At 38.7% G+C, this 13527-nt stretch overlaps 1 protein-coding gene across 1 annotated transcript; it reads left to right on the top strand.

The window, feature by feature from the left end:
- The first annotated feature begins 116 nt into the window (after positions 1-116).
- Positions 117-13493, top strand: LOC137190799 (uncharacterized). The gene is made up of 11 exons (XM_067600432.1): positions 117-602; positions 2568-2927; positions 3954-4319; positions 5858-6211; positions 6330-6347; positions 8416-8479; positions 8574-8617; positions 9711-9861; positions 10079-10192; positions 11432-11499; positions 13039-13493. The coding sequence occupies exons 1-11, from the start codon at positions 213-215 to the stop codon at positions 13060-13062; spliced, it is 1953 nt and encodes a 650-aa protein (XP_067456533.1). The 5' UTR covers positions 117-212; the 3' UTR covers positions 13063-13493.
- The last annotated feature ends 34 nt before the right edge of the window (positions 13494-13527 follow it).

Below are 13527 nucleotides of genomic sequence, written 5' to 3'. Positions count from 1 at the left end.
CTCTGAGACCAGTTGGCTCTCATTTTGTGCTGAGCATCTTGTTGATATGTGACATTACCAGTGATCCTAAATCAGTGCCTTGTTTGTAGAAACTCGATTCGTGGACTTGTACTCCACCTCCTAAGCAGAGCAGCAGGGACACACTGATCTGAAACCTCCAAAAGCTTTTGTGAAACAGCTCAGGACAGTTTGTGAAAATACTGAAAGCCACGATGCATTGGTTCTTGGTGGTTTTGGGTTTGCTGCTGTCTCCTCAGCAGGCACATAGTTGGAGAGATGAAAGGCTAAATTGCAAGCCAGTAACTTCAAGCTTTTGTCAAGATGTGGGCTACACTACTACCCTCCATCCGACTGGAGTTCAAGGCTTCAACCTGCAGCAGATTGGTCAGATTGTGGAGACGGCCTGTTCACCATATGTTGCAACACTCATGTGTCGTGTTGTTGTGCCTGAATGCAGCCCGGAGGACGACACTCGGATAAAACCTTGCCGTGCTCTCTGTGAGAAGGTCAAGACAGACTGCGACTCTGCCCTCAAAGCGAAGAGGTTGCTCTGGCCGACGAGGCTCCGATGTGAAACTTTACCAGAGTCTAATTGTGTCCAGGTAAAGATATTATCATCTCTAGTGTTTGAAATGTGTTTTGTTGTTTTTGCTTTTACAATATAGTTAGATGAAGAGATGAGACAAATAACAGTGATCACATTTTCAGTCTCAGGAGAGTAGTTCTGTGTAAGGCTGTAAAGGAGGTTGTGATCATGGACTGTATATAGAGATGGACGTAGTGAGGTGTGATGTCACCCATTGGCTTGCATTGGAGCTGGATTGAAGCCCAGGCCTAATCCCGATGTCCCCCCTAAACCCTAAACCCTAAAATCTCATGGACTTAATTGATGTCAACTGGTAGGTGCCTGAGTGTGAGAGGCTGCAAGGGTTCGAAATGGTTTAATAAATAAATAAATAATAAATTAATAGGAATGGGACAGCACTTTGCGACATATCACATTACCTTGACACAAAAAAACATGTTACATACGATTGTGGGTTTGGGACTTTTTTATTTGACATTTTTTACTTTCTTTATGGACAAGGCACTTAAGATTCAAGATTCAGTACTTTAATGCCATATGAACATGATTGATTGAAATTTGTCTTAGTGGGCTCACTTAATCAAAAACAGAAGAAGACAAAAATAGTAAAACCACTCACTCATAAATCACATAATACATTAAACAAAGTATAAAACAGATAAGGTAATATCCAACCCATAAAATGATCATATAAACGACAGTCAAGTAAGGGACCAACTGCCTGATTTGAATGTCTTCCAGGCTCTTACCTTACAGAGTGGATGAAAGGTAATTGTCAAATAATCAATTTACTCATTTTTGTCAAAACAGCATCATTAGGCAAAAATGAAAAGAAATGGTTGATGAAACAACTAGATGTTCCTCTGATTTCATGTATTTTTTATGTAACATCTTAAATCCTTGTAAATGTGGTGTTTCTTTGTAAATTTAGGCATACCAGCGTACCCACTATGCCAGTCTGAGCACCCACATGCCAGTTTGTTTACCGTATTTTTAATGCTTCCAGGCTTCCTCTGGTAACCCTGTGTTTAAAGCTGATTTAACAGCATCATGCTATGAACTGTGGGTAATTTCAACAGGCAAAGTCTGCAGCAATGCGGACTTACAGAAAGTGTGCATAAAGGGCTCAAAATGTCTGCAAGAGAGCCCTCATGCACTTGATGATTTGACAGTGGGACAGCCCTAACCCCTTGTGGATTTAGCGGGAACAGCCTCAAAGTCTGTAAATCCATGAGTGTGGACATTAGAATCGGTCCCCAGAGTTGCAGTTTACGGTCGGCGCCATCTTTTCTGTTTGGAGCCAAGACGTTCCAAATAAGAAGTGCAGGGTGTTGCCTTTCACGCTCTAGAAAAACACCCCACTACCTTGGCCTGAAGCTAGAGCTAGCTTACCAGAAACACTGAACGGTGCACACTTGGGCTAGCATTAGCTACTTTAGCTAAATGTGCTAATAGGGCAGGTATCATAATAAAGTAACATTAAACTTAGTGAAATATTGCAACAATAGTCCGACTTAGTGTGAGTCCTGGAGCCAGGGAGAGCAGCAGGTGAGCCAATTGTCAATCGCAGCTGTCAATCAACGCCCACATGACAGACATCAAAGTCTTCAAATCTTATTAACAGAGCAATAATTTCCTAAATGACCACCAGCGCACTTATTAGAGGGCCTGAATTTAGAGATTCAGACCATAATGACTCATTGAAAAAAATGACTGACTTAGTATTTCAAGAGAGAAGTTGAGGTTTTTTAATTTTTTGGTCTCAACAGAGTTGCATCTAAAGTGCCCACAAGGGCAGCTGGGCCACCAAGAAAGCCACATAGAAAGCCAGTGTCCCTTTAGGGTGCAGCCAAATCTTTGCTGAATAAATCGTTTGGGCACTATGAGCAAAAAGACTGTGGGTATTTGTGATTTATGAAATCTACAGAAACAAAAACATTGTTTATTCAGATATTACTGATGTATGTTTTTGTTCTTCCAGGGTCGAGAACACCGTGTTATTCCAACTGCACCTCCAACATGTCAGACAATCACTGTCCCTCTCTGCAAAGACCTGCCTTACACTGAAACCATCCTGCCCAACATTTTTGGCCACAGAACTCAGGAGGAGGCAGGCGTGAAAGCACAAGTGTTTTCTTCACTTGTGAAAGTGGAGTGCTCCCCTCACCTGAAGGCTTTCGTATGCTCCGTCTACACTCCTCAGTGTGTGTCAGGAAAAGCTCGCCCTCCCTGCAGGACACTGTGTGAGCAGGCACGGTCCGGCTGTGAATCACTGATGACCAACTTTGGCATGGAGTGGCCATTCAAGTGTGAAACATATACCACCGAATCATGTGAACGGGTAAGTGTCCTGTCTTTGACTCTAACATGAAGATGAACAGATGTTAGGGATGTTTATGTCTTTGAAGCCACTCAGTGTAGAGTTTCTAATAATAATATCTACATTTGTAGAGACTGTATACACAGGTGCATTGAGCTAGATGTTAAAGTCAGCATGCAAATATGCTTACAATGACAATGCTAACTCGCTGATTTGAAGCAGGTATAATGTTTTCCATGTTCACTATCATGGTTTGGAGTGTCAGTATGCTAACATTTGCTAATCAGCACTAAACACAAAGTACAGTTAAGGCTAATGGGAATGTCATGAGTTTTCCAGGTGTTTGATCATAAACCAAAGTATTTGACAAATTACAATTTCAACATGATGATGGTGTACCAAATTTCATGGCAATCAATCCAAATATTTCAAGACTTTTCCCTCAAAACCACAAGTGTCAACCTCATGGTGGTGCTAGAGGAAAAGTCAGCGGATCACCAAAGATTTTGGGATACATCATGACAGCATGCCAATCCATCCGATAGTTGTCAAGACATTCCACTAGAAGCCAAAAATGTCAACCTGCTGGTGGCAATACAAGAAAAGTCAGTGGGATTTATCCTCTGGGGAACATGAATGTCTGTATGTACAATATGTCATGGCATCCATATCATAGTTGTTGAGATATTTCAGTCTGAACCATGGCGGACCAACCAGCATTGCCATCTCTAGAGCTGGGCTGGTAGCATAGCTGAAAAACAAGAATAACACAAAGTAAATGATCACATCAGAGAGGCCTCTGAAACAGCCAAAAAAGAGACAGAGAGGCACTTTGGCCACTCACATGTCCTCTGATGTGACATTAAGCCAGGCTGAAATGATCCTTGCAAGTGTCCCACAGACAAATCCTGGTTGAATTTGAAAAAAATCACTTTTTTAAGAGGCGCTACAAGCCAAAAGGACATGGGCACTTGCTGTTGAAAGAAACTACAGGAGCATGAATAATGTTCATTTAGACTTCACTGATTTATGTTTCTGCTTATCCAGGTTCAAGAATACCATGTTATTCCAACCACCCGTGCAACATGTCAGCCAATCACTGTCCCTCTCTGCGCAGGCCTGCCGTACACAGAAACTGTCCTGCCCAACATTCTTGGCCACAAGACTCAGGATGATGCAGGTCTGGAAATACATCAGTTTTATCCACTTGTAAAAGTGCAGTGCTCCCCTCATCTGAAGCCTTTCTTGTGCTCCGTCTACACTCCTGAGTGTGTGTCAGGAAAAGCTCGTCCTCCCTGCAGGACGCTGTGTGAGCAGGCACGGTCCGGCTGTGAGCCACTGATGACTAAGTTTGGCTTTCGGTGGCCAGAAACACTTAGGTGTGAAGCATTTACCACGGAGTCCTGTGGACATGTAAGTCAGCCCTCTTTGACTCCAACATGAAGATGAACAGATGTTTACAATTTTTGTGTCTTTAAAGCCACTAGGTGAATAATCTTTTTAATGATTATTGCAATGTTGAAACTATTCCGATGGCAGATAAGGTTTTGTTTTACAAAAATTAGACAATTCCTGTGAAAACTATTCTGGTCTAAGAGTCTCCAGGTAGGATCTGTCGATAGCAGCATACTTTGCCATATGCTACAGTGTTTTTTGGGTTTTTTTTGATACCACCACTAGGTAGTGCCAAAGAGATAAATTATCCATTTCTAATTCTTTAACTAGATTTATTGCTGACTTTTTGCTTTTGAGGGATCTTATATTCTGCCGTTCTTTATGTCAGGTTTGAAAACTGCAAAGAAGATGCTAAAAAAACAGTGATACTAGTGATAGCATTTGAACAATGAACTGCATTACCTTAAAGGACGACTTCACGAGTTTTCAAGTTGATTTCTATGGTTCTAATGTGGGTAGTAGCTATATACGAATGACATTAAACTTCCTCTGTCTTCCCTGTATTAAAATATCCCTCTTCATCCAGCTGAAAAAGTCCACCAGGTAATGCAAAATGCGTCATCTCCCCATCTCGTCCATTTTATTTGCCAAGGACCTCACATTTCCCATGACCACAGAGGGAAGAAAGGGTTTATACTTTCTCTTCTTTGCTCTCGTTTGGCTCCAGCCCTGCATCCCCGGCGTCTCCTCCTTAACTCATCGGGAATATGGGGCCTCAGTCCAGGCAGTAGTGTTGGTTTGCAGAGCACAATGAGCTGATCGCGGAGGTGAACAATACCCCTGTTCCCAGCATAACTTACTGGCACAAAGAATGGAAAAAAGCGCCAGGAAAACCAAGAAAAGTCCATTCAACAACACAATATCCATAATGGGATAAAAAAGCCAACCAAATAGTAGAGTGTTTTTGTGGAATAAGACTAAAACACAGAATTTTTGTGGAATAAACCGCTGTGAAATAAATAAAAAGTACAAAAACACACCAAAGTTAACAGTAGCTGCTGCAACAGGCAGCCACTAGAGTGGCACCATCTTGAATGACTTTAGAGAACTTATTAGCATCACCAAGGTATCTTAACATTAGCTGCAAACCTATATGTTTGCAGCTGAGTTACCTACCAAAACCATATATTTTCAGCCACCACATCAACACAACAAAATGCATTTATAAAGTTTATGACACCTACTGCAATGGCAACCTATAGTGGCAAACAGACTGACCTTGCTAACGTGAACTAATAAAATGAATGCTATCACATTACTATCTAGCTAACTGCCGAACTTTATACAGAGTAGAAATAAAATACTAAACTGTTGCAAAACTCTTATCTGATACAGGACGACTGCTTTGAATCTAGCTAAATTTTGTTTCTGCACCCACCCTGTGTGCAATGACTGTATATCCCTAAAGGTGTCTCCACAGTGTAAACAGGGTTACAAGAGTCTGGCCAAAGGAAATTCGACTTGGAATGACAGTGTGCACTTCTGTTTTGTTCCAGTATGGAGTGGGCAGCAGCGGAGGAATCTGCGAGCCGATAAACATACCGATGTGCCAAGGCTTGTCCTACAACCAGACGATGTCTCCGAACCTTCTAGGACACGCAAGTCAAAGAGAAGCTGCAGTGAAGATGTCCTTTTTCAATTCGATCATGCAAACTTTGTGCTCAGCAGATGCACGCTTCTTCATGTGTACAGTGTACGCCCCCCGGTGTGTGGCAGGGGAAGTACAGTGGCCCTGCAGGTCACTCTGTGAGAAAGCCAAAAATGGCTGTGATAGTATGATGTCCAGTTTTGGCGTTTCCTGGCCAGACGAGCTGCAATGTAACTCATTCCCTGAGGAAATGTGTATAACAGTAAGTAATAAAAACATTGTTGAAGGGAATTAGTTCAATTTAGAAATGGAAGAGATATATTTTCTAAATGCTGCATCATTGGATATTTACATGACATCTTTGTCTTTTTCTTTCACAGGTAGACAGCAGGCCTGAGGTATTTCAGCATTTTTTTAAAGTGTTTTCTAAAATTTTATGTTACCACTACTGAAAAGTTTTGTAGTTACTCAATGTAGAAATTTTATATTAACACCTTTTGTTGTTGTTGAAAATTTTAAAAATGCACATCACTACACAATAAGAAAAGGGCTCAACATACCACCACTGCTGAGTTCAACTTTAGCCATGTTTGCAGGTGGGAAGCTGGTGAGGGATCATGTTCTCATTAGTGACTCCTACTGGTTGGTGAGGGCCTCTATATGGAGGATGTTGATCTTCTCACTGCCATTGTTCTTTTAAGACATCATTGAAACCAGGTGTGCAATATGTCTGCTCTCACTTAGCCGAGACAGGAACCACAATGCAAGTTGGAGAGAAAATGGAATGAATTCCAACTTAATGGTACCCTGTGGAGATTTTAACCACTGTTATTGTTATGGAGCAATATTTTACGTATGAGCCCCTGTTTTGTTTGCTCCAATGCACACAGCAATGTGCCAACCAAGGCAGTGAAGAAAAAAATAGCTGGCAAGTAAACACTGATGTAAAAAAATGCAGGGTTCATATTCTATGAGGAAGGAAATGCATTCAACATGTTTGTTTGACCTCAAGGATACACACAATGTGAACAGAAACTTTGTTTACAAGAGAACGGCACTTTTAAATGGCAAATTACTATGATTTTTACCCATCAAAAGAAAATTTAATGGGTATATAACATTCTTTTCGTGATTTTTCCGTTATTTATATACTCTTGTACGTCGTGATGTCAGATGTGTTAAACACAGTTAAATTTCCAAAACTTGAGGTTAACATATGTAGAAATGCTCCCTGCAAATCAGGGAGCATTTCAGGGCATTTTAGGGCTTCAGCCTGACCTGAAATCTCTGTTTGTAAAGTTCAGTGGTGTAACCAATATGGCGCTGCTGCTCAGCCTTGCTGCCAAGTTTTCCTAGTGGCCACTTGTAGTATTGCAGCCCAAAAGGCATTTTTCTGGTAGACCGCCATTATAAAAGAGATGTCTATAAAACTGTTGACACCTCAAACTGCAAATAAGGTCAATTATTACTTTTTGTATTATGAATTTTTAATCTATGAAGATTTTATATTTGTAAAACTTTCCTCAAGCCTAGAGAAGCTATTTTAAAATCTGCAACGTCATCCCCATGTTAAGTCTGTAGGCCAGCAAGAGAAACACTATTGCATTTATTTAGTGGGCTGCACAACCCAGAGGATAGAAACAGTTTTGGCTCATGTGCCAGGTGAACAATTTACATGGATTTACCGGTTCTTATAATACATCCATGGCAAAGTTACCTATACTTCCTCATTGGTTGGTCAGATCTTTCGCATTCCAGCCATTCTGTAGCCTTTGTTGCTAAGTTAATTGCTAAGGTTGTTCATGTCGTCCATTCTCATATGTATGAGATACTGTATTTGAGAAGTTTCCTTTTCGAGTAAAGCTTGTTTATGTAGCGTCTGGAGTTGGTGGATGTCTGCCAAGAGGAAGCTTCCGGGAGCTAAGCAATCAGAACAAAGTGGGCTCATCCGTAGGGGGCCTTAAAGAGACAGGAGCTAAAACAGCCTGTTTCAGACAGAGGCTGAACCTGCAAATGCAAAGATATTCCAGTAGAGCCCCAAAATATAAATAAAGACCAGGAAATGTACGTGATATGTCCTCTTTAAGGGTTTGATTGGGCCATTTGATTGAGATGACTGTCGATCAGCGGAATAGCATGAAATCTGCAAAAGGACTGTGTATCACATCGAACGCCTGCACAATACACATAAAGCAGGTGCCACTCGTGAAAACAATGCTCCATAGTACTACTAGTGATCATAAACTCCACAGGGTGTCTTTTATTGACTCAACCAGATTCAGATGTTTTAGTTACTAACTCATGTTTTGAGGCTCATTCAATGTTTTGGGGAAAAAATCCTTGTCAATATTTCAGAGTCATTTGGTGCATTTTTCTTACTTTATGTATGTTACCTCATAGTTCAAGTTAAGTAATCAAGTTATTGAATATTTGTCCACAAACTTCTTCTGTCCTGGTTCCCAACAGATGCTGGATGCTGTAGGTGTTCTTGCTAGGTTGAACGCCGGTGGTTTTTCTGTTCGTGGCAAATGTCAGTTTATTTTCCATTCATTTTAAACAACACTATCTTTTCACCTTAATGGGAAAATTTTAAACTCATGGTTGTACTTATTTCCCAAATTTAGCCCTGAGTCTCAGGACAGCCCGCCAACTGTTGATTCTCATGGATGTATCCTTTAACGTACACATCACTGCTGGTTTTTGTATTAATCTGTTCAGTACATTTAGAGTCATATTTAGTTGTCATATGCTACTAGTCCCAGGATCAATCATTCAGTCAATCTGCTTGACATTTTAAAAAATCTGTAATTTTCAATACATTGGCGCACTTTTCTCTTTTGAGGAAAGTCACAATAGTATAGTATAGGCTAAAAGAATCCAGTGGCAGATTTACGTGTTGCACTCCCAAGCTCATTAAACCCAGCAGGAATAACCTGCTAGCTAATGATTTACTTCATCAAACTCCTAAGAATGAAACCATAATTTAAGCTAATACAAAATCGTAAATGTGCAATACTGTAAAAGTAAAATTTTGGCCAGGAGTAGGCCTACCAAGCAAATGAAGATCAACCCACCATGAGCCCAGTGTAGGCAGATCACTGCATCTTTAGTGTTACCTGGTCAGTCAGAATGCGTTTAAACATGAGGATCTAATGGAGATATATGAAAGTAAAACTGATTTCATGGAGCAAGGGCTTGTGACTTATACTTCTTGTTTTACCAAAATCTTTGTTTGTTAGAGCAGCTGATATCATAACAACTGACAGTACAGCAAAGATCCGTCTGTAAAAACTGGAGAAGCGGTTTAATTTAGCTGAAAAATTAAGTTTAGTAGATTATAACCTGTATTTTAATGGCGTATGATGATTATATTTTCAGCATATAGCTGCTTTTACTGGATCGCCAGGGCATATCTCTTGGCAAAAATTTCCAAACTTTGAGATCCTTTTTCATAAATTACAGTGTTATATGCAAATTTTTTAGTGAGGTGCCACTGCAGTAATGGTGACTGGGCTTCTTCCATCTGTAACCTTGGTTCATCTATATGAATCCATGAACAAATTGGAAACTTGGGCAGTGAAGGTCTGGAGGTAGGCTACATCACTACTGCACCATAGTGTCTCAGCAGGGGGCACCAAACTCAATGTACTGGATGTAATATTAGCTATTATTAATTTGGCTTTAATAGGAGCCATAAATGCAATAAGGTGTCGATCTTTAACTTTTCAGTTCTTTTGAGCTCTTTAACCAGCACTTTTCAGGCGGACAAGTCTGGAGACCTGGATGTTTTGGAGTTCTTCAAACTGGAGCATTATGTGGCTGTTACCAGGAGGGAGTATGTGGAGAGCTATGAGGGGAGGAATCCACCCTCTGTCACTGAAACCCAGATGAAAAAGTCTCTGTCTACCCACAGTAATACATTATATCTTAATAGTACACTAAAAATACACATTTTGCAATTTTTCTTTTCTCATGACGCTGTTTTTGAACATGAGGGTAGAAGATATTCTGCTGAAATCAGCCAAAAGCTTCTTGACAAAATAGGAAGACAATCACTGACTGAGTGGCAGGTCAAACTCTAGTTTAATTAGTGGATTCCTTTTCAGGCATTGTTGTCTCTTCCCTGCAGAATTCAATTTAGACGATGAAACCTTCAGAGTTCTGTGGCACGAATCCAGCTCCCAAGGTGGTATTGAGTATGATGAGTTTGTGACAGTCCTGACAAAACTTCAAATCCTCAGAGGTAAGGACAACATAATAATGTGGCTGTACAAACTTAGAAAACAGAAGATCCCTTATGTGTTCAGTATTATTGTCTCTCTAAGTCTGTCTTAAAACAACAGTCAAGTGCCCATATGAACAGTGAAAGAGGTTTTCCTCGCTGTAATCATTCCCTGTGTTCATACTGGCTATTAAAAGATCCCCTTCATATGTACTTTCAGTGTAAGTGATGGGGGCCAAAACCCACAGTGTGTCCACACAGTCATTTTGTGCAAAAATGCATATAAAACTTGATGTGAAGCTTCTATTCAGCTTCAGCAGTCTGAGTTAGTCATATCAAGTGGATATCTGACACATTTACAGTCTTTTTAGCATCAAATTCCCTCTTTCTGTTTCCTCGGACAGTGTTAGATTCAGTGTTTGGTTTGTCCATTCTGCGCTACTGTAGAAATATGGCGGCGCGACATGGAGGGCTCTATGGAAGAGGACACACTCCCTATGTAGATATAAAGGGCTCATTCTAAGGCAAGGAAAACACGATTCTTTTCAGGTGATTATACGCTAATTAAAATATACTTAAGAATATTGTATTCCATTTCTGCCTATAGATCCCCCTAAATCCTACAAACTGGTCTTTTAAATACATTAAATACAGAAGGAGGACTGTGGATTTTGTCCCCCATCACTTCCCTTTGTAAGTGCATTATGAAGGGATCTTCTAATGGTCAGTATGAACAGGAGGAATGATTACAGCAAGAAAAACCCATTTCATTGTTAATTTGGGCTCCTGATTGTTGTTTTAAAACACACTTGAAAAATTGTGAACTCGTCCTTTAAAGTACTACTGATATTTTATCAGTAGTAAGAAGACATGTATGTTTAAGTTAAACAACCTGTCACAGTTCATTTGTAAAGGTGACATTATCTTACCTTTTTACAATTATTTGTTTCATCATTCATTAATTTCAGCTGTTAATTGACTTATTTGTAGGTATGATGGAGCACTATTTTGGGAATCATTATGACACCATCAAAATTGATTCATTTGAGAATATTTTCCATAATAAAGATGATTACACAATCCAATTTAAGATTCAAAGAGCGTAATAAACTCCATAATAAGCTACCACACCCAGTGGCTAAGGCAATCTTTTATACATTAGATTCTAACCATACAGAGAGATATTTTAGATGTACTGTGCATTCTGTGTAAAGCTCCAGGCACTGTGTTCAAACTCTAAATATTTGCTTCCTGTCTCAGATCGTTTCCAGGCCCATCTGCTGAGTTTGCCATGTGACTGTGAGGTCGCCAGCTTCTCTTTCAAGCAGGTGAGTTTACGTGTTTTGATTAAATTGTTATGAGTAGCATTGGCCTTAGGGCTGCAACTAACGATTATTTTCATTATTGATTAATCTGTCAACTATTTTCTCGATTAATTGATTAGTTGTTTAGTCCATAAAATGTGAGAAAATGGTGAAAAATGTCAGTTACTGTTTCCCAGAGCCTAACGTGATGCCTTCAAATGTCTTGTTTTGTCCAGACCAACAGTCCACAACTCAAAGATATTCAGTTTGCTGTCATAGAGGACTTAAGAAACAAGAAAATATTCACATTTGAGAAGATGGAATCAGAGAATTAATATAATCTATTAATTTAATAGTTGGCAACTAATCGATTGATCAACTAATTGTTGCAGCTCGAATTGGCCTAAATGTTGTCTTTTTGCCTGTATGGGAACCTTCAAAGATTTAAAATGCCCAATAGTATCACTTAAGAAGAAATAAAGTTTTCCAAGTACAGACATTAATTAAACTAAAAATGTTATCTACCTTCATCAGGGATTTTGCAGATACTGTCAATATCAACGTTGTGTTTGGCAAATAGGTTGGATAAACTATTTAACCTTCTTCATCCCAAAATATGATTTAAAACAGGGTAAAAGACAAAATATATGCAATATACAGTGCAGCAGTTTTATATCTGTCTATCTACCTATCTAGATATAGAGCAGTGAAGTGTAAAACACACAGGCGAACAGCAACTGAAAGGATTATTTGAGGTCATAATGTCATTTCCTGATTTTACTTTCTTTTTATTGTCTTCGAACTATTTCCGTTTTTATTTCTTTGAAATTTTCTTGTGTTTTATTTTACACTGGAATTGGTTTTATCTGTTTTTAAAATCGAATGATTTTATGTAGAGCTGCTACGATTAGTCGATTAATTGATTTGTTGCCAACTATAAAATTAATCTGCAACTATTTTGATAATTGATTGAACCAAACAACTAATAGATTAATCGAGAAAATTAATGATAGTAATTGATAATGGACATCATCGATAGTTGCAACCCTAATTTTATGACTTGTTTGTTTTAATTTGCTGCCCTACATGAGGAACTTTGTTATGTGGGTTTTGAAAAGAGCCCTATCGATAAAGATTATTACTATTATTGTTATTTAGGCAGGAACAACCCAAAACTCTCTTAATTGACAAATAAAAAACTGATTTTGAAAGTAATGAAACACATTCAAACTCTGTTGAAAACACCTTCTGTATAAAACAGAAATTATAGATAAATTGTCATGGTAGTTACTTGGATTAGAGGTGGACCTGAGATTTGGTTAATTTTATACTATTTAATAAGTGACAGAGAAACATGACATATTTGCATTTATGGAAGAATTGAATGTCAGACCTCATGATGAAACAATGAGTGAACATAGTGAACATAGTGAACTCACTGCTGTTATCTTTGACAATTTGTTTAATAAAGGTCATATCATAAAAATTCACCACTTTTTAATTTACTTATCTATTTCTGGTGATGAATATTAATTTTAGTTTTTATATTTTTTCTCTTCTCAGTTCTTGAAATCAGCTATAATCTGAGGATCAAACAGGAGCTGAGCTGAAAGGACTGAAGGAGGAATGTTTTTAGAATTTAGTTGCATAGCAATTTATTAGCACAGATCTGTAGGAACCAATAAAAGATTATGAATCCATTCATCATCTCCATAAACAAACGTTCATTCCTTAACTATAAAAACATTAAAGGAACATTAAACACTGAAAAGATGCTGTTAGGAGTCTGAGCTATTTCATATGAATGCCTAAAAGTTTGAATTTTGTTTGTTTTTATGATGCGAAATGCTTCATTTGTGTGTGTTTGTGGTTTCACATCATATATAAGAATTGTTAAGACAAAGCTATTTCTACAGGTTTTTCTCCTTTTGTTTGGCTTAAAATGTGATGTAATTGCATGGGAAACTGTCACATTATGTAGTAAATTTTAAGGTGAAGGTGGATTAAAGAAATATCTTGGCAGTGTTTTGAATTTGTATTTTTATTACATGT

This window comes from Thunnus thynnus, chromosome 10 (assembly GCF_963924715.1).
Source record: "Thunnus thynnus chromosome 10, fThuThy2.1, whole genome shotgun sequence".
NCBI classification, from domain to species: Eukaryota; Metazoa; Chordata; class Actinopteri; order Scombriformes; family Scombridae; genus Thunnus; species Thunnus thynnus.
This window is presented reverse-complemented; position numbering and strand designations above follow the sequence as displayed.